The 27,281-nt window shown below is 42.8% G+C and overlaps 1 protein-coding gene across 3 annotated transcripts in view; it reads right to left on the bottom strand.

The window, feature by feature from the left end:
- Nucleotides 1-15,932: 15,932 nt before the first annotated feature.
- CFAP20DC (CFAP20 domain containing) overlaps nucleotides 15,933-27,281 on the bottom strand; it is a 195,087-nt gene continuing 183,738 nt past the window's right edge. For all 3 annotated transcript variants that reach the window (XM_081932690.1, XM_081932691.1, XM_081932692.1), the window contains one exon: nucleotides 15,933-16,409. In XM_081932690.1, coding sequence (XP_081788816.1) covers nucleotides 16,303-16,409 — 107 coding nt within the window. In that variant the 3' untranslated portion in view covers nucleotides 15,933-16,302. The remainder of the gene's footprint in view (nucleotides 16,410-27,281) is intronic.

Raw genomic sequence — 27,281 nt, 5'->3', positions numbered from 1 at the left:
GTTTCATCAAAGCTTCCAGAATTGTTTTTTTAAAAGTCCTTTGGGATATCTGAGTTAAAGCAAGATCTGATTTCCTTAGTGCTCTGATTCTTGTAGATAGCAGCTTTTTTAAAATTTATTTTGAGCTCTCTTGATAGGGATGTCTATGGAAGAGTGTGAAAGTAATCTCAAGGTCCCCTAATAAGTACACGAGGAAAGCGCAGCCTGAACTTCATCTGTGAAGGACCATAAAAGTCAACACAAATTTTGGAGTGAGCCTGGAAATGAACGCATGTCAGTGAAAGCTTAGTATCATCTGATCCTGGAATTTCCTCAACAGTCTGGGCTATCTATGACTTCTGAAGCATTTCCAAATCATGTTGTGTACCGAATATTGCCGTTTCCACTGATTTTCATTGCTTGCTTAATGAATGTCTTCTTGTTGCCTGAAGATCTTGGCTATGCAGTGAAGCACCTACAGTACATGCAGATGATAACAGATTCAATAATCTCTTCACTGATTTTGTGGTCTTGGTGACTCTGCTTCCTCCAGAGCCGTTTACTTCCATCTTCTCAAGTTGCTTTCCTGGGAATTACCTTGCCTTCATTTCTCAAACACAAAATCAAATCTAAGCGACATGGTTTGACTGCTTTTAGATCTATGTTCAAAAGAGTGTCACGGCTAAGCCTCAACCACCTTCATTTTCTTTTCCTTTGTTAAGCAGTCTATATTCATTTAAAGAATAAGCATATTTAATGTCTTGCAGGGCCTTAATGAATCTTTAATTTGGGGAGTGAAGACTTATCTTAACCTCAGATGCTTTTGAACTACAGATCCATCCACTTTTTACTGTCAGTCCTGGTGGCTCCGACTGGTGAAACCTGTCATTCAGTAACACCGGAGATGTCAGCCTGCCCCCACCTGCGTACTAAAGGGCCAAACGTCATTGACGCAGATGGAATAGGAAGATGACATTTTCAGTCCAATTAATTTCGGATGAAACCTGAATAATCTCCAAGGGCTACAATTGATTCATCCATTGTGCGGTATAGTTAGTGAAAATCCTTAGTGTGCCATGGAAGCCGACAGAAGGGGATTTGGGGTTTCTATTCCTGAAACATGTAGGGTTCTGCTCTAATAACACCTGGCGTTCTAATTAAGCTGAAAGTATTAGCAGCACCATTTTCACCCTGCTAAAATTAATGGCCCATTGCTAAAAGTTTTAATAGTACATTTCAACAATTTCATTATTTGCTTCCCATTCCGGTGCTTTGTTCCTGTATCCCCCAAAGCATTATTTTTTGGGGGCACATGGGTATTTGTACATGTAGGGATGTGCATACGCATATATATGTGCATGCAGATCTATGGATGAAATCTCAGCTGGAGGAGAGAAGAAACCCGGGCGTCTGTGACACATGCCAGAGGGGAATGTTTTTCAGGAAATATAAAAGAAAATCTGTGCCTTCAGTTAAGTATGGAAATATTGCTCTGTGTGAGGCAATTGTGCTTGACCCTAGGCAAATGGTAATGCAGTACAGTCATTGGGCTGTTTACTTCCCAAAATGCTTGGGGAAATGGCTGATGCTAAAGATTGCAAGTAGAAAATAGCAATTGCAATAGCACTTAGACTGATATAGTTTCAGTTTATTAAATTTATAAACCGCCCCCTCTCCCCGAGGGGACTCGGGGCGGTGTACAGACAGAAATAAAATAAACAATAAACAACAGAAATACAAAACCCCAGACAAACAAATTGAACAAAAAGTCTGTACAATAGTCATAAATTAACTAATAATTAAAACCAATTAAAATACCCCAGAATTTAAAAATTTAAAATACCGGCCAGGAAGGTCAGTATACTGCTTCATAATGCTTTACAGCCCTCCCTAAGCAGTCTACGGAGTCAGCATGTTGCCCCCAACAATTTGGATCCTCATTTTACCCACCTCAGAAGGATGGAAGGCAGAGTCAACCTTGAGCCTGGTGGGATTCGAACTGCCAAATTGCAGGCAGCCGGCAGTCAGCAGAAGTAGCAGTACTCTAACCACTGCGCCACTCTGACGCGAACCCATAAACTCCCACCAGTCCCTTTTAGCAAAGTCAATGAAAATCAGTAATGGGGTTTATCTAGAATAGGAATACCTAATATTGTTGTGAGACCCAGTTTGGTGTAGTGGTTAAGGCGTCAGGCTACAAAACGGGAGACTGTGAGTTCTAGTGTCACCTTAGGCGCAAAGCTAGCTGGGTGACCTTGGACCAGTGGCTGTAAGTGGCTGTAAATGTAAACATGTTGCCCAGCACCCAAAATTCAGTCATATGACTGCGGAGGGCCCCTGACCATCAGAACTTCAAATCTGGTTCATAAATAGCCCAAAGACACATCTCTTGTAGGAGGCGCAATGACTCATGGTTAAAGATGCTAAGTTTGTCAGCTGGCAAGTAGATAGCCAAGGTTCGAGACTTAAGTGCTGCACAACAAGGTGAGCTCCTGTTACTTGCCCTAGCTTCTGCCCACCTAGCAGTTCAAAAGCATGAAGATGCAAATAGATAAATAGATACCACATCTGGGGGAAGATTACAGCATTCCATACACTTCGGTGTATAGTCATGATGGGCACATGACCACAGAAATGTCTTTGGATAACACTGGCTCCTTAGGCTAGGAAACAGAGATGAGTACGCCAGGGGTAGGTTCCAGCTTCTTTTATTGCCAGTTCACTCAGGGATGTGCTTCATGGATCTGCGCGCTTGATGCTCGCTATGCGTGCATGCACAGTAGTGAAAAATTGCTTCTGTGCATGTGCAGAAGCAAGAAACAAGATGGCGGTGCCTACAGCACCACTAATAGAACCGGTTCGGGCATGTGGCCAGCCGAGTTATTACCTACTCGGCCAAACTGGTTCGAACTGGTAGGAACCCACCTCTGAAGTACCACCCCCCCCCCCCGAGTCATACACGACTGCACAGGAAAAACGTTTCCTTTTCCTTTTAGGTCTATTGCAACTTTGAATGGTTGCTAAGTATTGAACTTTGCAATATTGTGGTGCAACTTTGAATGGTTGCTAAGTGACCGATCATAAGTCGAAGTCTACCTGTACTTATCTCCCATAATATCCATCCAGTGTTATACCATAGAATGGAACGATGGGAACTGAAGTTCCATCCTCTAGAAAGCATCAGGAAAGGCTTTCTTAACAAACCTGCAGATCCTAAGATGTGCTTTCTCTTCGCATCTGCATCTTTCTGTTCAGAATGTTGGGTGGACCGAGAATCCCTTCTCATGTTGCAGATTCCAAGCTTCCCAAGTCATTGTATTGATTTCAGGTGGCAAGTTCCTAACCCACATAGGTTAAACCAGTGATGGCTAACCTTTTTCTAAAGGTGTGCCAAAACTGTATGTGCGTGTGCCATTGTGCGTGTGCCCCCTACCTGCGCATGTGCCCACAACCCCCCCACCACACATGTGCAAGTGACCCCCCACGTGTGTGTGGGGGAATTTTCACCCTCCCCAGGCTCCGGGGGCTTTTCTGAAGGGCCGGTGGGGGAGGGGAGGCCATTTTCACCCTCCCTAGGCTTCAGGAAAGCCTCCAGAGCCTGGAGAGGGTGGAAAACAGGCCCAACGGGAAGTTCATTCCCAAACTTCTAGCTGGGCCGTTAGGTCTGTTTTTTGCCCTTTCTAGCCTCCGGAGACTTTCCTGAAGCCTGGGGAGGGTAAAAACGACCTCCTCAGGCCCTCTGGAAGGCCGAAAACAGCTGGCCGGCATATGCATGCGTGCCGGAGATGAAAGCTGCCCAGGACTGCTGTGCCGGCAAATATGGCTCTGCGTGCCACCTGTGGCACTCGTGCCATAGGTTCGCCGTCACAGGGTTAAACTCCCTGTTACCTTATTTATTTCTCCATTTGCTTATTTATTTATTTGGAGAATAACTATATCTTCATCACCTTTTCTTGATGCGAGATTTTCATAGCATGAGGAAAAAAATCAGGCTGGGAAGAAAAGGTATATATTTTTCTTCTTGATGCATTGTATCGCGGTATATCAATCCTCTCTATTCATAACAGAAAGTTCAAAAAGTGTTCTTTTATGATAAGCTAACTTTATAATGCAGCTGAGAAAAAGCCCCGTTCCTCCTCCTCCTTTCCCAATGCAAAAGTAACAGGTTTATGAAATGTTTATAGGAAGCATTTGCAGCAGATGGCTTAGTGCCTGAGGAAGACAAACGGGGGCAAAACATTTATCTAAAACGATGATGGTTAATAAAGCATGAATTAAGAGGGATTTACACACTCGCTTGTGAAAGTGTTTTAAAGTGCTCTTCACATTCCCTGAGAGTCTCCAGCATTCCCTTTTGAATGAGGCTCTTAAAATGCTGCTACGGGTTGTTGCACCAAAGAGAGGGAACATCTGAGCTATTTAGAGTACTAAAGGTCCTCAGCTTTCCACATGCATTACTTTAGTTTAGACAGCGCATAAAAATAATGATCAGGATGACCAGAAGAAAAAAAAGCAAATCAGAACGGGTGAAGGTTTACTTGCATTTAAATCTACATTTAAAAAAAATGGTAAAGGATGTTATTATTGGCTAGACAGTGAAAGAAAAGGAAAGTTATTAAAGGAGAAGAAAACAGCAATGACGGGGAATAAGTGGGTTTTATTGTTAAAGATATAAAATTTCCCCAGCAGTTATGAGGTTTTTCTTTCCAATATTTAAACCCATAGAACTGGAGGTAGATATGAATGATTTTTGTATTTTCGTAGCATTGCAAAGTTCAATACTTAGCAACTTAATCTCCAGAACTGGAGATAAGTCTGTGTTTCCTCATTCCAGTAGTTTCTAAGAGACATTTCCAACCTGTGTTGCATCTAGCAGATAATAATGGCATGTTTGCTGAAAAGTGAACTCCATTGAGTTTAATGAGTTTGTGGCCATACGAAATGCCTTATAAAACTCGTTTCAAATGGCTGCTATAATTTGATGTAATATTGAATCTTAACATTATGACCATAAAGCATGCATTTTTAAAAAGGCAATGTTGTTGCTGGAAGAAAACAATTGATCCTAAGAACATAAGTAAATACAATGCACAAATGTGCTCCAAATTCCAAAATGTAAATCGAATTCTGTGAACCAACAGCTTTCGCCTCTAATCCCCCATTTTATGTATACATTTTGGAGACAAAGTTACCAGTTTACCATGCCAGCCCCAAAAGACAAGCAGATAAATAGAGCAAGGCTTATGTCTGCCAAATTTTTGTTGCTGTTAAATTAACCTGGTTCTTTGGCTGTTGTTTCATTCATCAGAACAGACGAACAGGAGTCAACCTTATGGGCACGTTTGCAATATTATGATATACGCAGAAAGGGACAGATTGCAATGCTGCATTCATCATTCCCCTCACTCTAACAGGCATTGAAAGGACAATAGGACTTCAGTTTACAGACACACCCCTAGGGCAGGATTTTCCACACTTGTCAACTTTAAGAAGTATATTGGCTAGGGAATTCTGGGAGTGGAGGTTACAGGTGGTATTCAGCCGGTTCGCTCCGGTTCGGGCGAACTGGTAGCAGCCGCTACGGGAGGCTCTGCCCACCCGCCCCGGTATAATGTGAGAGCACTGCGCATGCTGAGAAGGCAGTGTGCATGCTGAGAAGGCTGTGTGCATGCTCAGAAGGCAGTGTGCATGCACGCACCCACATTTGTGAACTGGTAGGGAAGGTAAGTGAATCCCACCCCTGGTTGAGGCCCATATGTCTTAAAGTTGCCAAGGTTGGGAAACCTTAGCACCGTGATGGTGAATCTATGGCATACATGCCACAGGTGGCATGCAGAGCCATATTTGCTGGCACGCCAGCCATCAGCTGATTTTTGACCTTCTGGAGGGCCAGAGGAGGCCATTTTCGCCTTCCCCAGGCTTCAGGAAAGCCTCCGAAGGCTGGGGTGGGTGAAAAACAGGCCCAACGGGCCAACTGGAAGTTCAGAAATGATCCATTTCTGGCTTCCGGAGAGCCTCCGGGAGGCTGGGGGAGGCCGTTTTGAATACAATATTCAAATATTGTATTAAATATTGGAAATATTGGACAATATTTGCATTTAGGCATTGCTTCAAACTAGCAGACAAGATCTATTTTAAGTGCTTTAGACAAATCATGTAGCCTCATTTGTTTATGCCTAAATTTATGCCATTGCTCTAATAATATTATTTCAGATTTAATGGACATTTGGGGAAAAAATGACACCCTCTTCAAGTCTGGCCCACAGGGTGCTTAGATTTGGCCTTTGGGGCTGCCCTGGAAACAGTGATGGACCAGTCTTTGTGCCTTTGCCAGTAAAAAATGGCGCTCAGGAGGACCACATGCAGACATCCCAGGCTCCATTTTTGGTCATGATGGCCTCCTGCAGCCTTCTGCTGGCAAAAAGGAAGCTCAGGGGGAGGATAGTGTGCAGCCCCCCTAGCTCCATTTTCATGGGCAGAGGGTTGCAGGAGGCCGTCGTAGCTGAAAATGGCACCCGAGAGCCCGTTTTCACTGGCAGAGTGCTTGGGCCACCACAGGCACCCCCTAACACGAGAGATGCCATGCTGGCCATGCCCTCTGACCATGCCCCCCCAAAGGTCAAACACAACCCTAATGCAGCCCTCAATGAAATTGAGTTTGACACCTCTCATCTGGAGTCTCAACATCTTTTTTATAGTATAGTGTAGTATAGACTCAATTAATAACTCCCTTGCTTAGCAACAAAAATTCTGATCCCACTTAAGTAGAGGATCACCTGTATTCAAAACTTAGAACTCTTCTTGATTGCCAAGGCTTCTGGGACATGTATAGGTTTCTACAACAACAACAACAACAACAAGACAAAACAAGGTGGTAATAAATACCTAAAATCAGAACAACCTCAAAACCAAAAGCAAGCATAGAGATCAGAGTTAAAACCCACAGAGAGCTGAGCAGTAAGCAGGTATTGGAAGTACATTGATACCAATTTGTCTTTTTTTTGGACTTGTTGCAAGGTGGGGGGCTGTGAGCATTTTGGGGGAGGAGGAAGTACTCTCTGGGTCAGAGGCTATTATTTTATAGGAGATTATTTCCATAGTTTTTGAAACAATCTCTATGGCCTTTCTCTTTACCTCTACTACTTATCGGGTTTGAATACCCTTGTAAGGGGAGGAGGTGGGGGAAAGAATTGTATTGTTTGAATATATAGAGAGATCAGGTGTTGATCAGTAAAAGTTGGCTGCTTGCCAGGAGCAGCAGGCTCTGGAAATGGTTCAGTGTCCTTTGGAGAGGGAAAAAAATAAATAAAGGTTTCATATTGCATCCTTGAAGAATTAGCTGTCACATAGGAGGAAAATGCATGACAAAATTACCACCAGTTGTCAAGAAAGGAGACATGTTTTCTCTCCAATTACATGAGAAATAATATGGTTTGTCAGCCTGGTTTTGTAAGGGTTATCTGCTCTAATAGCGTAGTACTATCATATTTACCTGAAATAAGACAATCCTAAATTTAAAATTATCTCCACACTCTGCCAAAGAAAAACAACAATTGCACACCTAAGCCACAATCTCATGCCGTCCCCAGACTTTTCATCTTGCCAGGTGAGGTTTGATACCTTCTGTTAAAACCAGTCTTGGAGAACACCTACTTTCCATTTATGTGTGCAAGTGACACACAGATATGGCTAGCTCTGTGTGCCTACATTGTGTATACATATACAGAGAAGTTGAAATTCAAAGAAGGCTAAGGCCAGGGTAAATTTACAGATCTGTAGAAAGAGATGCTTTGTAAAATAAAAAGAAACTTGGAAGACAACTAATTCATTTTGCAATGATACCTTCTTGCACATTAACAGAAAATATGTTAGATGAGAAAGATCCCTACATTTTGTAGTTGTTAGATTTTATTTATTTATTTATTTGGTTTGTCATCCATGTACAAGATAACAAGTATAAGTATACACATGGACATGAACAAAAGAAATGAGTACAAATAAACGGGGAAAATAGGACAGGGACGGTAGGCATGCTGCTGCACTTATGCACGCCCCCTTTACGGACCTCTTAGGAATGGGGTGAGGTCCATGGTAGATAGTTTAAGGTTGAAGCAGTAGGGGTTTGAAGATGTAACAACGGAGTCAGGTTGAGCATTCCAGGCATTGACCACTCTGTTGCTGAAGTCGTATTTTCTGCAATCGAGTTTGGAGCTGTTTACCTTGAGTTTGTATCTATTGTGTGCCCATATATTATTGTGGTTGAAGCTGAAGTAGTCGTTGACAGGTAGAACATTGTAGCAGACAATTTTGTGTACTATGCTTAGGTTGGACTGTAGGCAGCATAGTTCGAGGTTGTCCAAGCCCAAAATCTCGAGCAAAGGTTTTGTATGCCTTAGTTTGCAATACAATGTTACTGGAGAAGAAACTTGACAAAATTAGGTTAACAACTCTTAATGACTTTTTGGCAATGCTGTTATAGTGAGCTCTGGGGTTTAGATCGTTTGATTATTTTATTATTATTATTTGATTATTATTATGAAATCAAGTTTTACACCACAATCAAAACTTGGGAAAATATTTGGCATGGAGACTTCTGGGAGTGAAGACATAACCTTTATGTCTCTCTTGAGCCTCTAATCCCTCTGCCAATACAACTTCACTTGTTTTTTCCTCCTTTTTAAGAAATCTGAGCTGATTAAAGTTGTGATGGAAAAGGCAGGAAAAGATCAGCCAATTTTAGTGATTTGTGAAAGTAAACAATTCCTCCCCTATTTGAAGCTGTCTTAACACGTCAGAAAATGAAATGCCCAAAACTCAATGTCTCCAATTCTGGGAATGTCTTACACAATGGAAGAAAATGAAGATATCACAGTATATAACATGACAAAACAGAAACATCACAAAAACGTGTGCATGTGGGTATTGTGTGTGTGTGTGGCTACATACATGTAAGGAGGACAGTGAAGGTCTTTGAAGGTGTCTGGTGCAATATGGAAAGTGCTAAGAAGTCTCTCACTCCTGACATCTACAGAATATGTAGAAAGGTGCCTAAGATTTGATTGATGACCTTCCCTCAAGATCTGCTGACTCTCCCAGCTCTCCTCCAAGCTTATTGTAATTCCGCTGTTCCACAGGGCAAATACCACACATTAATGAGGCCTGATCAAAATGGATGGCATTTCAAAATGCCAGCGTGATTATGAAGTGACTTCCTAAAAAAGCTAGGCCTTGTCTTTTGATAGGTTCATTAGACCAAAGAGGGCACTAATTGTGCTTAATCTTTATGCAGCACATTATATCCTAGGGACCTCGTCAGCAACTAGAGTTCCTTCAGGATGGAATCAATGCTGAGGAAGGGCTCTATCGGCCTATATCTTGCTGCTGGATTTGAGATGATGGGTCAAAGATCACCCATAAATTGGGGTTGGTTCCATTTATGGAGTTTGATTTATGGCCTCCTTTTGAGTGTCGTCAAATTGCAGTGCTTGGGATTGAAGGCAGGTGCTATTTCATGCTTTGTTCTCAATAGAAGTTGAGGTTTAGACTTGACTGGCCCTTGTAGCTTATTTTTCTAACTGTTACATAGCCCATGCTTTATCACATTAGGCAATTGGATGAAGTATACAATATTTAACACAAAAAACAACTAGTGTTTGCCGAAAATAAAACAGGGTCTTATTTTCTTTTGACCACCATAATAAGGGCTTGGCCTTATTATCCGGGATGGGGGGTTAAGTCACTTCTGGTTTGCTCGGAGGGTGGTTTTAAGCGTTCCGAAGGCTTCAGGGAAGCCTCCGGACGGTCCCTGAAGCCTCCGGAGGGCCTCTAGGGGGGCGGGGGAGGCTCTTTTTGCCCTCCCCAGGCTCCTATAAAGCCTCTGGAGCCTGGGGAGGGCGAAAAAAGCATGTAAAAATGGGGGGGGGTCACGCGTTGTGCGCGCATGCGCACTGGGGAAGTTGCACATTGCATTATGGGTGCGGCACGCCCGCACATGACCCCCCTGCGCTCCCCCACTTGTGGCACGCGAGCCAAAAAAGGTTCGCCATCACTGCCCTATACCATTTCAGACAAATGGCTGCCTAAAACCATTTGGAGCAGCCAAACTTACAATAGTTCCTTCAACCACTTCTCACTGGATATACCTCATTTGAAGTTGCTCCAATTGGCTACCATCTTTTCCGAACTGTAGTGTCCAGAACTCTGAATGGGATGTTGTCAAGGGAGTACAGAGCAGGTCCTTCCCCTGATCTGCCTGCTAAGCCCTGGTTATGTATCTCTAGATAACATTTGCAACTTCATCTTACCGTTAGCCTTACTTTCTTCAAGAGTTGACTCAGAGCTTGCTCCTTTTGAAAGATACAAAGGTCGTTCCTAGAATCTTTCTTTCAGTTTCATTTTGGTGCTTTGATATTGTCCGTGTAGCTTTTCTCAGAGCTGGAGATCCAAAGTGGACTTTGTCTTTGGATAAGACTTCTATTGATGAAGAGACAATTGCTATTTTTGACCTGAACACTACCAGTTCGCCTGATCTGGGGCAAATTGACAGAAACCCACCTCTGATTCCCACCCCACTCTGTGGGAAGGATACTGTAAAATCTCCATTCCCTCCCGATCAACTGGGACTCGGGAGGCGGAGAATGGATGGGGGGCGGGGCCAGTCAGAGGTGGTATTTATCGGTTCTCTGAACTACTCAAAATTTCCGCTGTTGGTTCTCCAGAACGGGTCAGAACCTGCTGAATTCCACCTCTGGTACTGAGTCATGTTTACCTCAACCCCTTCCACCCTCCCTTTTCATTTTCTGTATGGTGTCCTTTTACATTTTAACTGTGGAGCCAGTACAACTTTTGTCTACGGAGATTCTCAGTTATCCAGGTCATAGTTGTCTCAAATGTGCACCACCTCCCCTCCCAAAAAAGCAACTGGACTGTTTTTTGGGGAAGAAGAAGAAGTTTCCCTTCTCATCCAAGAAGCTTCATCAGTTGTGATTAAGTACAACTTTTGTAGCCCCATGGTAGATCCACCAAAAACATAACTGCATAAAATGACTGACAGTCATTGGTGGTATCTCGTGCTTCGTTCTCTGCTCTGTAGCAGCCTATTGGTAGCAGCAATGAAGCAGAAAGCCCAATTCAAGCCGCCCAGGGGAATTTCATTTGATATGTTGTAGCAAAAAGGAAGAAGCTCCCTTTTCTCTTTAAAAAAAGTTCTGATGGAGATGAACTGGTCTTGGATCTGCTAAAACCATGCTCAGATCATGGCTATGCAGGACATCTTTGAAAAAAAAAATTGCATGATTTGCAAGATTTGTGACATACGACCATAAGGAAAGAGATGATACAGACCAGTTGCTGGGCACTCAAGCTAGCAATATTTATGGTGCTTAAGAGGAAATTTGACTCTAAATGAACGTGGCTCTTTCTTACATTATGTTCACGTGGACATAACACAAAGCCTCTCAAGTGCCCTTTTAGTGATGGTGTGGCTAGTAGATCGTGGCATTTTACTCCTGGCCTGATTTCAGAGGCATGGACTGTTTTCCCATTTGGAGTAACTCTGTGGACTCCTTGCTGCTTTGAGACTGCCATCTAAATGAATGTGTTACATTTGGGAAAGCGTTGGGAAAACTACCATTCAAAAGGAAACCCGAACAACCCAGTCTGAATAACTAATCAAAAAGCGCAGCTGTTTAAGGAAAAAAGCAATTACAAAATGGACAGTAACGTAAAGTTATCCCATCTGCCGTTTATTCCCATTTGCAGGAAACAAGAGTTCATGGTCTTTAGAGCCATTGTTTGATTTCAAAACAGACCTAAAAAAAAAATAGAACAGTGAGATCTCTTAGTATCATGTTGGTATTTATTTTAAAAAATTGAAAAAAAGGGCCACCTGGAAAATCCAGCTTTTAACCACAATCCCATTTCTTCAAGCCATCTCCCTAGGGATTTTATTAAACTTCTGCTCTTCCTTCTCCTTCCAAAACATTTAATTCAGTCCTTCAAATATTCATTTTTATCTATTGGAAGAAATGTCCATCTGGGTTCAGTTCCAAGTGGGGAGAAAGACACTGGAAATATGGTGACTGCTTGGAAAGATAGTTTTTAATGGTTGACAGGACCACATGGTTTGAGGTCCTGGGGGGGAAAGGGAAGAGATGCTGACAGTGCCCTGGTTTTATGCCCTCTCTGGGCTTTTGAATTTGAGCTTGTATTCTGATTGGTTGTCAGACTTCCATGGGGCTATGCAGGGGCAACTCTCTAGGCTGTCCTGAGTGCCAGACTTGGTTGAGCCTTGCTGGGTGATGATGTAATGAAAGGGCTTTGGGATCCCTATTATGGCTCAAAGGAGGAACTGTATTTTTCGGAGTATAAGACGCATCTTTTTCCCTCAAAAATAGGGTGAAAATCTGGGTGCGTTTTATACACTGAATACAGCATTTTTTTGCCTCCTGAAACTTCGCCCACTTCACCAAAATGGCGGTGCATAGCCTTTAGGAGGCTACCAGACTGCTCCTGGGGGCTGGGGAAGGCAGAAATGAATGAAAAATGGGCCATTTTTTGCTCATTTTTAGGGCCCCCGTGGCCCCCAGGAGCACTCTACAAGCCTGCCCTTTGACAAAAAATGGGCCCATTTTCTGCAGAGTGCAAAACCTTAAAAAAAAAAAAGCCTCTTCAAAATCTTGGTCCGTCTTATACTCCGGTGCATCTTATACCCTGAAAAATACGGCAGATCTTCGCTATGTTAAATAGACTGGATCAGGACTTAATGGCCCATTCACAAAGGTGGAGGCGGCTGAGTTTCTGCCTCCCTTTTAGGGAAAATATTCTGCCCTTTTAATATTTCCTAAAATATTTCATTTTTCTAGCAGAGGAGGGGGTGCAAGCTTCCTACAGTTATCTTTTTAAAAGATTAGTACGTTACTTTTTTTTCCCTCTTCCTCTTTCTGTTAGCCATAACCCTTTTACTGTATTTCTCAGAGAATAAAAGCTCTTCCATGGTACATTTGCATTTCATTTCACTGCATTTCAAAAAGGTTCCAAGAGAAGCAGAGAAATCGCCAGAGCGACTTCTCGTGCTTATTGTTACAAGCCACCAGTTCCAGAAGGTTTGCAGACACAAACAACAACATCAAACTCCCTCCCTTGTCATTTTTCAGATGCCATATATGCCAAGTGAGCCATGGAGCCCAGGATCCAGTCGCAGCTGGTGTGACATCCTGTAAGGGGAACTGTCACAAAGTTGGAGAGTTTGTCAAATGAGATCATGTGTTCGGCAGCGATGCTGCACTTGCCTTGTTGAGAAATCGGCTCCAGGTAAGGCCAGGTATCTGGTGACTGAAGCCCTCTGTTGAAGTCCTTGAGACCAAATGGAGTTCAGGGAGCATTAAAAATCAAGTGTGGGAAAATAAGGCAAGTTAAATGTTGGGAAGATTTGATCAGCTCACATGCGCTCAAAATTCAGCAGGGGTGGAATTTTTACTTTAATTTTTCTATTACCGTTTGGAAATAATATTTTTGATGACATGAGTTTTTTGAAGCCAAGTTGAGTTCTTCTAGAATTGGATGGGATTCAGGAGAGAATTAAAACACGGTTAATTTAACTTGCGTTTACTTTTGATAAAAATCACAATCATATCCCAGGGGTTGCCACAAAGAAGAGGGAGTCAAGCTATTCTCCAAGGCACCTGAGGGTAGAACAAGAAGCAATGGGTGGAAACTAATCAAGGAGAGAAGCAACTTAAAACTGAGGAGAAACTTCCTGACAGTTAGAACAATTAATCAGTGGAACAGCTTGCCTCCAGAAGTTGTGAATGCCCCAACACTGGAAGTCATTAAGAAGATGTTGGATAGCCACCTGTCTGAAACAGTATAGGGTTTCCTGCCTAGGCAGGGGGTTGGACTAGAAGACCTCCAAGGTCCCTTCCAACTCTGCTATTGTATTTGTATATACTGAGATTATTCTGCACTTACGTATTCCATAATGTTCTATAACATAAAAAATGACCATTTTTTGGAGATCTCTGGAGTCACATCTGAGGACATCAAGGGCTGCTTGGGACCTCAAGATTATGCTCTTGTGTTGTGAAGGTAATCAGGGAAAGGATTTGCTCATTCTTCCACTTTTAGTACCGTTTTCTACCTTTCATCTCAACATTGGTGTCACATCCGTGAATCTGCCATTCTTCAGGGGAAAGACATCCCAAAGGTGCTTTTTCAGGAGGCAACTGGACTTTTCTTGTTTTTTCTTTGAAGACATTTAGCTTCTCGTCCAAGAAGCTTCTTTGGCGCCGACTGGATGGTAGGGAATGGAAGGATTTATATTCCTTGCAGACAACTGGACATTTGCATCCTTTTAGAGATTGCGGTGCTTGGAGGTTTTTCTGTGTCCTGGGTCATCTTAGTGCAAACGTTCCTGTAGTCTGCATTTTTTTTCCTCTGGAAATCCGTTCATACTCCCACAACATTTGAAGGGCGTTCCTCCCAAAGTGCATGGCTAAAAGTCTACAGAGATTCTCAGTCATCCAGGTCATAGCTGTCCCAAAGGTCCTCTTTCAAGAGGCATCTGGACTTTTCTTATTTTTTCTTTGAAGACGTTTTGCTTCTCATTCAAGAAGCTTCCGCCCCCCACCATCCCAGTCAGAGCTGAAGAAGCTCCTTGGATGAGAAGTGAAAAGTCTTCAAAGAAAAAACAAGAAAAGTCCAGTTGCCTCCTGAAAAAGCACTTTTGGGACAACCATGACCTGGATGACTGAGAATCTCCATAGACTTTAAGTCTAAAAGATCTGGTCTCTCTTCTATGTGACAGCTATTCAGATTCTTGAAGGCAGCCATAATGTCCTCCCCCCTCAATGTTTTTTGTTTCCCTTCCCAGGCTAAACATGTCCATACTCCAATCATTCTTCGTTAGGCTTTTTGTCCCCAAGGCCTTTATCTCTTTTGAACATGCTCCTAGTCGTCACTACCTTTCCTAAAGTGCTGCACCCAGACCTGAATATAGTATTCTGGGTGTGAGTTAGCCAAAACACAATAGAAAGGAATGAGGATCACTTCTCTTGATCCTGACACTATACTTCTTTTGAAGCAGCCTAATATTACATTTGTTTTTTCTTTGCAGTTGCATCCCACTGCTGGCTCATTTCAACTTGGCCTCCACTAAAACACCCAAATCACCTAATATGTTCACTTAAATCTTATGTACAGGTTGTTTGCCACTTATGACCACATTTGAGACTGGAATTCCGGTTGTAAGTTGTGCCGGTGGGTCATTATAACCGATTTTTCGATCTTTTTATGGCAGCTGTTAAATGAATCACACTTGTGGTTAACTCACTCAATTATCTGCACGTGTGCATTTTTTTTGCCAGAAAATGGAAAATGAAGGATAAACCGGTTTCTGGAAATAAATGTCATAATTGTGGTCATGTGACTGCAAACCCCTGTAAATGTGGGTTTCAAATGCAATCATGTGACCACGGAGTTGGGGAAGGCTTGGCTGTTGAAATTTTGAATCTGGGTTGTAAGTAGCTCCATTGTAGCTTTGAATGGTTGCTAAGCGACTGGCCTTAAATCAAGGGATTACTAGAACTCACAGCTTTGACTTTTTCTACTCAAATGCAGCATTTGTTTTAGTTGAAATTCATTGTCCTGTATTCTTCCTATTGTTTCATTTTGTCAAAATCCTCTTGAATCTTGACATTATCCTCTAAGGCAGGGGTGTCAAACTCACATTGTCATGGTGTCGTCACGTGATGTATTGGGCTTCCCCCCCCCTTTGCTAAGCCGCGTGGGGACAGGGCCAGTGTGTGATGCATCCAGCACGCGGGCCGCGAGTTTGACACCCCTGCTTTAAGGTGTTTGTTATTATTTTTCATTTTTTTAAAAAGGAATGTTGTTTTAACAAATAGCAGGAATAAAAAAGAAAAGACAATTGAGGCAGGTACTTTTTTTTTGAACATTGTATTTTTAAAGTACAAAGATGCAATATATTTCTTTAAATGACTGGGGATAAAAAAAATGACTAGGTGGGGAAAAAAAGCATTCACAGATTAAATCCAGGACCTATCTTTGATTTGTTGTAATTCAGTTCAGATATAGGAATCTTTCATATTGCAAATAATAGGAACAAACTAAACGTGTACGGAAGTCAGAAAAGCTTTCTATGCACTCTGATAAAAATAGCAGAAATGGAAAAAAGAGACAAAATATTACACGGTCGTTTCAAGTGTTTCTCTGTTTGCCTTTGGGGCAGGGAGAATAGCATTTGCCAAGGCTCTCAAGTGCCACAGAGTTTGTGTTCTTTGTGGCCCTCTGTATCTCTTTGCATATCTATGCCAACTCGTAATATTTTCCAGTCTCAGGATCAAAGTAGCAGTTTAGGCATGGGTCATACAAGAGAGTCAGAACTTCATCATCTTCGTTCCCTTCACCTTCACCTAAAGGAAAAGCCAAAACAACAGATGATGTACGCAAGCTTTGCTTTATCTGCAACAAGAAAGAAAGAAAAAGAAAGAAAGAGAAAGAAAGAGAGGAAGGAAAGGAAGGAAGGAAAAAAAGGAGGAACCCAACTGTTTTTAAGTGAGACAACATGCTGTAGGAAATGATTCACAGCTGTACAAGTTGTCCTTGACTTATGACTGGCTGCTTAACAAACATTCAAAGTTACAACGGACCTCCCCACAGGTACTTACAACTTGGGTCTGAAGCTCCAATGGCCACCCTCTCCACAGTCATGTGTCTGCATTTTGGGCGCTTGGGAACTGCTCTGCATTTATGGCTATTTGCAGTGTCCAATAGTCATGTGACTGCATTTTATGACTGTTTTGCTTGAAAACTGGCATTTACTTCTGCTTTTCAGCAAAACCAGCCCAGAGCGAACCACATGCTTGCTTAATGAGCATGGCATTGGCTTGATGACAGGCTCCATTATGATTTTAAGTCAAGGACAACATGCACTCTGTACCAAAGGTCTATTGAATATAGCAGGTTTTCTCTTAGATGGGTCAGAGCAAATGCTCTGGGAAACTTACAAGCAAGTAGGAAATTGAAATATTAGAAGAGATTTCCTGACTAAAAGAAATGTCAGCCAGTGGAATTATTCTTCACGAAGTAGTATGTTTCGCTTCATTGGAAGAGTTTAAACAAAGATTAGATAGCCATCTGAGCTGAACTGGGCTGAGAGAGAGTGACTGGCTCAAAGTCACCCAGCTGGCTTCTGTGCCTAAGGCAGGACGAGAACTCATGGTCTCCTTATTTCTCTCTGGGGCTTTAGCCCACTAGGCCAATCTGTTATCAAACGTGGTGCCATTTGGTAAAAAGATCACTGGCTTTTTGTCATGCCATTGCTCACAGTTATACTTTCTTTACTTAAAAGACAAAAATAAATCCCTTAAAAAACTAAGATAAACCAATGCTGTCAGGTATTTTTCATATCAGAGAGTTCCAACTGTGCACTAGTTCCTGCTTTAATTTATTTGGATTGCATTTTAAACCCCAATTAATCTTGAAAGCTTGAGATGGTTTCCAGAGCTGAAAAGTCCAGTCAAGTAATGAAAACTTGTAAGCATAAACAGGTGGTAAAGGCTAATGTAAGCATCTTTCTGATACCTCATAAATTGGAAAGTCATGCCTCCTCCAAATATACAACAAAGAACAGCAACATTTTAAGTGGAATTGTCCATAAACCCACTACCCAATTTCTATTGGCTGATCAGGCTTTGGAGCCACTGTTGTCCTCCATCTACTCTTCTTGATCATCATCAACAATCAAAGGGAAGCAACTGACAGGTGGGCTGGGGATTAAAATTGGGAGCATAAAATTGGATACAACATGTGTAGAACTCCAGCACAGAGGTTGCTTTGCTATGTAAACTGTGTATGCATATTGGAGCCCCATCATATTTGTATATATTGACTATGTGCAATTAAGCAGTGGTGGGATTCTAATAATTTAACAAGTGGAAGGTTGGTCCCATCCCTGTCCTTTAGCTCTGCCCCACATGCAGGATGAGCCTTCTGCGATGGCCAACCTGACCCTGGGCAAACTGGTTGTTAAATTACTCCCCCCCCCCCCCCCTATCAAAGTGGATTCTGGGTGTTGCACTGCAATGGAGAAATGGGAAATGGAGGGAAGGAGGAGGAACAGGGGGAAGAAAGAGGGAAAACGGCTTTCTCCTTCCCTCGCTCCGGCCACTCTGTTTCCCGTTTCTCCATTGCAGCGCAGTGACCAGAATCCACTTTGATAGCGGATGGTGGTGATAATTTAACAACTGGTTTGACCGAACTGGCCATTAAGTCATTTTCAATTCTCAGTGACCACATAGTTGTCTTCCATGATGATCTATCCCTAGACTGTTCTTTGCCACTGGAACCAAGTCTGTCCATTTTGCTGCTGATCGTCCTCTTCTTTTCTTTCCTTCCATATTTCTCTCATGACTGACTTGCCCACGTAACCCTGCTTGCAACCAAACAACAGAAACAGGGATGGAGGAGGTTACGTATTGGAATGCAAGGAAGGCTTGGGAGGGAGAGAGCTGATACAGCCTGGGACAAAACCCCAGGGTCAAACACTGGGAACACCCTGAGCTGCTCAGAATATTCCCAAAACAAAATGAATACAATTGATTGTTGGAGAATGAATTGTGGGGAAGTCCAGGGGAGAAATGGGATTTTACCTATGCTCGTTTTTGCGCAAGAACTTTAGAACTGGCTTTGCTACTTCTGGGCCTATGTGGAATTATCAGTTAAGTTACACTTTTGGTAAAATAATGTCCCAGGGGTTTCTTTTGTTGCATTTACCAATGGGATGGTTGACACTTCCCCAGAATTAGAGCCTTTTCCAAAGAGCTGAATCTTTATATAATGTGTCCAAAATAGGATACTTAGAGCCTGGCCAATTGTGCCTTAGATGAGAACTCTGGATTGAGTTGTTCAATCATCCATTGGTTTGTCTTCTTAAATATAAATAAATATTTATTTCTTAGCCGCACCCTCTCCCGAAGGACTCGGGGCGGCGTACAATGAAACATATGAAATAAATATGTGGACAAAACAAACATATAACAGAGACATATACCGAGACACACACAAGGAGGAGGTCGGCTGATAAATAAAACAATTAAAATACAGTATTTAAAAACCCCTAGATAATTAAATATAATTAAAATACCCAATTAAAAAAAACCCGTTAGGAGCGATATGGTTAGATCAAAGTTGAGCCAGGCCAGCTGCTTGGAATAGGTGAGTCTTAAGCTTAATACGAAAGGAGCGGAGGTCAGAGGTATTCCTAATATCCGGAGGGAGGTCATTCCACAGGGCTGGGCCCGCCACAGAGAAGGCTCTACTCCTAGGCGCCGCCCCCCGACACTGTCTAGTGGACGGCACCTGGAGGAGGCCCTCTCTGTGCGAGCGAATTGGTCGCAGGGATGTATGGGGCAGAATACGATCCCGCAAGTAACTAGGTCCTGAGCCATGGAGCGCTTTAAAGATTGTTATCAAAACCTTGAAATGCACCCGATAGACCACAGGAAGCCAGTGCAGCTCGCGCAGGAACGGTGTCACATGGGAGTACCTAGTACTCCCCATAATTACCTGCGCGGCTGCGTTCTGGACCAACTGTAGACTCCGGGTGCATTTCAAGGGAAGCCCCATGTAGAGAGCGTTACAGTAGTCCAAGCGAGACGTCACCAGCGCATGAGTGACTGTGCGTAAGGCGTCCCGGTCCAGTAGGGGGCGCAATTGGCGCACCAGGCGAACCTGGTGGAACGCCCCCCTTGCCACGGCTGTCACATGGTCATCCATGGACAGCCAGGCATCCAGGAGGACGCCCAAATTGCGCGCCCGCTCCACGGGGGCAAGTTGAATGCCCCCAATGGCCAATAATGGAATTAATTGGCTGAACCGGGGAGCTGGTACCCACAGCCACTCCGTCTTGGAGGGGTTGAGCTTGAGTCGGTTGTCATCCATCCAGATCCGTACGGCTTCCACACACAGGGACATCACTTCGATGGCCTCGTTGGGGTGCTTCGGGGTGGAAAAGTACAGCTGAGTATCATCAGCGTACAGATGGTATCCCACCCCGAAACCACGGATGATCTCACCCAGCGGCTTCATATATGTGTTGAACAGGAGTGGCGAGAGGACCGACCCCTGTGGCACCCCACAAGTAAGGGGGCGTAGGGTCGACCTCTCTTCTCCTGCCAACACACGCTGCGTCCGGTCAGAAAGGTAGGAGCCGAACCACCGCAAAACGGTGCCCCGGATCCCCAACCCCTCCAGCCGGCGCAGCAGGATACCATGGTCGATGGTATCAAAAGCCGCCGAGAGGTCTAATAGGACCAGGATAGAGGAACAACCTCTATCTCTGGCCCTCCAGAGATCATCCACCAACGCGACCAGGCCGTCTCCGTGCTGTGACCGGGGCGGAAGCCGGACTGGCGCGGGTCTAGATAATCATTTTCCTCCAGATGTCGTGGAAACTGGTAGGCCACCACACTCTCTACAACCTTCGCCAAAAAGGGAAGGTTGGAGACAGGACGATAATTGGCCAGCTCCAAAGGGTCCAGGGAAGGCTTCTTGAGCAAGGGTCTCACCACCGCCTCTTTCAAGGCGGCCGGGAGAGACCCCTCGCTCAGTGAAACATTCACTAGGCCCAGGAGCCAGTCTCGTGTAACCTCCCAGGATGCCAGTACAAGCCAGGAGGGGCAATAAACATGTGGTGGGTCGCAGTCGTCCACGCAATCTGTCCAAATCCTCGATGGCAACCAAGTCAAACTCCTCCCAGATCGATTCCTCAAGACTCGCCATGGACGTCTCCATTGGATCACTGACAGGAACCCAATCTCTCCGGATTTGAGCGATTTTATCCTGCAGATATTTACCAAATTCCTCTGCCCTGCCCTGTAGGGGGGCCTCCCGCGGCCTCTGAAACAAGAGGGAGCGGGACACCTGAAACAGGCCGGCAGGGCGGTTCTCCGCGGATGCAATGAGAGTGGCACAATATTGGCGTTTGGCCACTCTCAATGCCACAAGGTACGTCCTTAAATGGGCTCGTGCCTGTGTTCGATGGGCTCGTGCCTGTGTTCTTGGCTGTCCATGGCACTTTCAGGAGTCTTCTCCAATGACAAAGTTCAAGGGAATCAGTAATGTCCCTAATCAGCTTCTTTAAAAATCCAACTTTCATTTCCATAGAGGGAGACGGGGGCATTTTACAGTCCTTGGGACACATTCAGTTTATGGGCAGTCCCAGTTCCGTCTGCTGCGCTGGCAACAGTGTGGGGAGGAAGGGTATTGGCAGTGTCAGGGGTGGGGCAGCTGTCGTGGGAGGCCAGTGCAGTGTCGACAGAGGGGGCAAGGGGTGTTGGGTGGAGGGTGTGCAACAGCAGCGTTGGGGGCAGGGCAGCAGAAGTGGCACTCCACAAGAGTCCCAATTTTTCATCTAGCCATAAAGTATCACAGGAAGAGCATGGCTCGCATGATTCTGATCTCATAGGTAGAGGTATAACATTTCATTTGAATATCTTTTCCAAGGTCTTCCTGGCTGATTACTGAGTGCTAGTCTGTGGTATCTATATCTATATATATCTATATATCTATATCTATATCTATATCTATCTAACATCCATCTATCTATCTATCTATCTATCTATCTATCTATCTATCTATCATCTATCTATCTATCTATCTATCTATCTATCTATCTATCTATCTATCTATCTATCATCTATCTATCTATAAAACTTTTCCTTTACTATTGATAGTTGATCCTAAAAGGCAGAAGTATTCAATTCTTCAATATCTTCATTGTCAATTCTAAGATTGTTTGTTCTACTTTTTGTCACGAGTTTGGTCTTCTTTATATTTAATTTTAGTCCCATTTCTTCACTGTTCTCTTCTTTATAATATTTGTATATATACTGTGTCCCAAAACATGCATGTGCAGCAGTGGTGGGTTTCAAAATTTTTTAGAACCTCTTCTGTAGGTGTGACCTGCTTTGTGGGAGTGGCTTGCCAGCCATGTGACCGGGTGGGAGTGACTTGCCAGCCATGTGACTGGGTGGGAGTGGCTTGGCAGTCATGTGACTGGGTGGGCGTGGCCAACTTGTAAAATGTGGTGAAACTCACTTAACAATGCTCTTGCTTAGCAACCAAAATGTTGGCTCAGGAACTGTGGCATTGAAGTGTGCAAGTCTTAAAGCTGTCAAGTTACAAGACTCTTGCACCCCTAACCCTTTAGAAAAAAAAAACCCAGGGGTGTTCAAACTTGACAGCTTTAAGACTTGTGGACTTCAACTCCCAGAATTCCTCCTCTCGCTCTTCATCTTGATGGTGTGCAGACGGGGGTGGGGTGGGGTGGAAAGAGAGCTGGAACCGGTTCTAAACGGCACTGTAGATTTGTGGAACCTCTTCTCTAGAAGAGGTTAAAACTGGCAGGAACCCATCCCTGATGTGCAGTTATAAAAATATTAAAATGAGAGCAGCAACGTGGCAATGTTAGCCACTGGATGAAGAGAAAGTGGATTAAAAAAAGGGAAGAAAAAGAGCCTTAGTAGAGAAGATAAAGAGCTTTCGTCCTTGGACCACATCTATCCGTTCCATTATTCAGTTCCCATCTGCAGCCAACCAGATGTTTCCAAAAATTCACAAGGTGGCAACCCTCTTGCATTCTTTTATCCCCATTAGTGGGGTGTTCATTAGTATATTGATGTTGCAGGTGGTGATTTCATTAAGCTATCATGGTTAAAGGCTCTTGATAGACCTATCTATACTTTTCAAGGACATTAGCTTTTTAAAAAGTGCTGTTGCTTTGTTATTAAATTACTCAATATCCTTTCTGCACTCTGCATTCAACAGCATATGGTCTAGTAAGGGCTCCCTGCTGAATTCTAATCTCCAAAACTTATCCAGGAATCAAGAGAAAATAAATGTGAGGAATGTATGTGTGTGTGTGTGTATGTATGTGTGTGTATATATACCACACACACACAGTATATGCTGGGTGATAATGTTCTCATCACTCTGCTCTAACATCTATTCTGCGCTGCATCATCAAGGCACTTAGAGAAACTTGACAAATTCTTCACTCACTTTGTGTCTAGCGGTTCTCAGCATTTTCTAATGGAACAAGTTTGTTAAAGCGATGGCAAAGAGCTATGGGCTTACTTGACAAGAGTCTTTTTATAGGATCTAAAAAATAATGTGAGTGATACCAAGCCACGATTCACAGTTGCGTGTGAACAGGTTTCTACATTTTCATCCTTTCCTTTTGGCGAATGCAGAGTAACCATATTGTATGCTTAGCTTCTTCAAAGTAATGGTTATGCTAACAGCAATGGGTTTACAATGTTTGAAAAGAATTATTAGTTGGGAACCTAAAAGCTATGGGGGCTGATAGATGAAGAATGCAAATGGTGCATAGATAGCCCTACACTATATATTCCATTGTTCCTTCCCTCTGGTCCTTTAAGGGGCTATGCTTTGTTTCATAACATATCTTTCATACCATCTCCATTTTTAAAAGAGGAGATTGAACCAATTTCAGTGGCTGAACTGCTAAAAGACACTACACTATATATGCGCTTGGGACATAAAGACTCTAAGACGGCATTGCAAAGTGGCAGGTGACCAGTAACTTTTCTGCTCACCTAGCTTTTTTGCAAGCCATACAACCAGACTAATATGGATTTTAGCTCTTGCATTTTCTGTTAAGTGTCTCTGTAAACCAAGCTCTACCGGTGAAAAGGAGGATTGATGTCGTTCTTAAATCATTGCTATTTTTGTAACAAAGATCAGCCACTTCCTTGGGAAAATTAAATGCAAAAATCCACTCAAAGAAGAATTATAAGATATTTGGAGGCTATAGTATAGGTGGTCCATATAGGAGTCTCTAAGTTTGTAAGAAGAGATCAGATGGCCATTTGTCTGAAATAGTATAGGGTCTCCTGCTTGAGCAGGAGAGTTTGACTAGAAGACCTCCAAGGTCCCTTCCAACTCTGTTACTCTATTGTAACGAGGCAGCTCAAGCTTGATTGGCTCCAAAACAGCATTCTTATTTGGGGTATGTCTATTCTAACTACCAATTTATTTATCTGTGAGATAGAAAGTGCTGATCACGATGGAGCTACTTAAAGCCTACAGTTTGGGTCTATATGCCTTTTGGAGAGTGCTAGAACAGTTTCTTCTCTATGATTAACTCATTGACACAGCTTTGTTTCTTAAAGAGAAATGTCTTATTTTGGGAGTGTTGTTAGGGAACATTGCACATTAAAATGCTATATAAGAAAGGCAAGTGATCTGATATTCTCCAGATGCTGTGAACATCAGTTCTCATCTGCCCCTGTCATACGGCCAATGGCAAGAGATTATTAGAACTATAATTCCAGCCATCTGGAGATACTCAATTGCCAGCCGTGATACATTAAGAGGGGGTGTTTATTTTATTCATTGATCAGAGAGAAATGGAGCATTTGTCAAAATTATGTATCAATCTGAACTGCCTTTTGAAAGCCCAAACTGATGTGATTGTTCTGGGTTTGCATGCAAATTCTAATTCCTAAATAAATATTTTACTTATTTTTAAATTGGATGTCTGAAGGCTAAACTCTTTGTAACACAAATTATATGTAATTATATTGCTTTGATAATTGGATGATATTATTGGCCAAATTCAGAGGTGGTATTCAGCAGGTTCTGATCAGTTCTGGAGAACCGGTAGTGGAAATTTTGAGTAGTTCAGAGAACCAATAAATACCACCTCTGGCTGGCCTTGCCCCTTCCTTGTAAGTAGACGACAACACATAAAACTGACTTTTCAGGGGTAGGAAAACTTCTCCTCTCACATTCCTCTAATGCACAATACTGAATTACCATATTTTTCAGAGTATAAGACGCACCCTTTTCCCTCAAAAAAGAGGGTGAAAATCTGGATGTGTCTTATACACTGATTAACGCATTCTTGGCCTACTGAAACCACGCCCCTTTGCAAAAATGGACATGCAGAGGGTTTGGGAGGCTTTCAAAGTGCTCTTGGGGGCTGGGGAGGGTAAAAATGAGCAAAACCCGGCCCTTTTTTATTGTTTTTGCCCCTCCAGCCCCCAGGAGCACTCTACAAGCCTCCCAAACCCTCTGCATGTCCCCCTTTATTTGCAAAAAACAAGTAATGCAGAGAGTTTGGGAGGCATGCAGAATGCAAAACCTTTTTAAAAAAATCTACCTGTTCAAAATCTTGGTGCGTCTTATACTCCGGTGCTTCTTATAGTCTAAAAAATACAGTAAGTATGGAGTTAATCCAAGGCTACTTTCCACCACATGTTTATTAATGTCTGAGAAATCTGTCACCGAGCATGAATCCACTAAGCCACCATTGTGTTACACTGTGTAATAAGGGCAACTGACAGACTTCCATTACTTTTGCTTGGGGGCTAATTGAATGGGTGCAAAGGATTTGCAGAATCAAGTCATCGTCACTGGGTGCTAAGAAGCACTAAATCCAAAAATGGTACCAACCATCTAACGATGCCGTTTGATACAGAGAGTTCTAATTCAACATATATTCAGGAAAGGATTGAGGGAACTGTAGCAGCCAAAGGAATAAACAGAATTATCTTACAAAGCCAGGCTGCATTTGGCTACTGCATTATAGGAGCAAATGGCAGGATAAGGAAATCGCTACTTACTCCATTGATGCAAGCTCAGGAGTATTAAAGTGGCCTTTGCTTCAGGAATATACCTGACTACATGGATTTGGGATTCTGTTTGAGAAAGACAGCTCCTTGGTATGAAATAAAACTAAAGAAACATGGCACACATTTGAAAAGGGGATTGGTTTTTAAAAAGAATGTTATTCATTCCTTCTCCCATGACTGCATTCATTTAAGGCCTAAAAAAAACCTATTTCGGAAGAAACAAATACTTCACAGTGAAAAAACTATAAAAGGGAGAAACCCCACCCCCCAGGTCTTTTGTATATTCACCATGAATTATGTTTCAAATAAAAGATACCAGAGAATTCTTTTACTAGCAATAAATGAAACTGGTTGTTTTAGGATTTCATTAGAGTAGCATATAAAAATCGACAGGGATATTCTGTCCAGTAGTAAATAATCATGGGTTTTTATGGCTGATTTTGTTATTTTCAAAGTTGTCTTTCTGTGATTCAGGAAGTACTACCCTTTCAGGTAACAACTGTTGTTCGAAGCACTGATTCTCCTAAGACTATAATCTATTTGTCTGTCTGTCTGTGTGCCCTTGGGGTGTGTGTTCTGTTACGACACAGCCTGTTGTGCCTTCAAATGGCGTCTACTGTATTGCTGTAAAATGGCTTCTACTGTACAGCACAGTGGAGTTCCCATGATAACGGCTTCAAGGTACTCCACAAGGCGGCTCCCTCTGGTAAGGGGGAAAATCCAACATTAGAAATTATGTTTGGTCAGGACATTTCCCCCCTATAGATAAATACCCAGACAACGCTGGGTTATCAGCTGGTCCCCAATAATTCTTGGAATTATTATTGCTCCAGGTAAAAATACGACCTTGTTGTTAGAAGACACAGGATTGCTTTGGACTAAAAGATCATAAGGTTTCATATAAAAATCTGCTCTTTGCTCCTCATCCCTCATATACAAGTAGTCCTCGAGTTACAACCATTTGTTTAGTGACCGCTCTAAGATACAATGGCACTTTTCAAGCTTATGACTGGTTTTCACACTTATGAACACCGTAGCATCTCCACAGTCACATGATCAAAATTTGGGTGCTTGACAACTGGCATGTATTTATGTATCATGTGATCACTATTTGTAACCTTCCCAGCTGGCTTCTGGCACGCAAAGTCAAGGGAGGGGGGGGGGATCCAGATCTGCTTAACCACCACATATTTCACTTAACAACTGCAGTGATTTGCTTAACGACGAATGGTAAACATGTCATAAAATGAAGCCTAATTCACTTAACAACTGTCTTGCTTAGCACCAGAAATTTTGGGCTCAGTTGCAGTAGTAAGTTGCTGTTTTTCTGCTGCATTATTCAGGGTGGAAGAAAGTCAATCAACTGTCAGAAATTCTCGCTGATTTATTTCTTGCATGCCTTTATTTTTTCATTTGTTGCTATTGTTTTTCTCGGGTTTTACGATGCTAACTCGCAGTGCTTGCATCAAAAAAAGAAAGAAAGAAAAAAAGAACCGCTTTACAATATGGAAGCCACCAAGAGTCTTTGAGACTATGGCAGGGCAGAACTCTAATCAATTAATAAATTCAGGAAATGCCTCTGGATGGAATTGCAGATTACTTTTTAATATGAAATAGTTGAATAGG

The sequence above is a fragment of the Natrix helvetica genome (genome assembly GCF_964273705.1).
Source record: "Natrix helvetica genome assembly, chromosome: 1".
In the NCBI taxonomy this organism is placed as follows: domain Eukaryota; kingdom Metazoa; phylum Chordata; class Lepidosauria; order Squamata; family Natricidae; genus Natrix; species Natrix helvetica.
The sequence above is the reverse complement of the archived record's forward strand: the minus strand, read 5'-3'. Positions and strand labels throughout refer to the sequence as shown.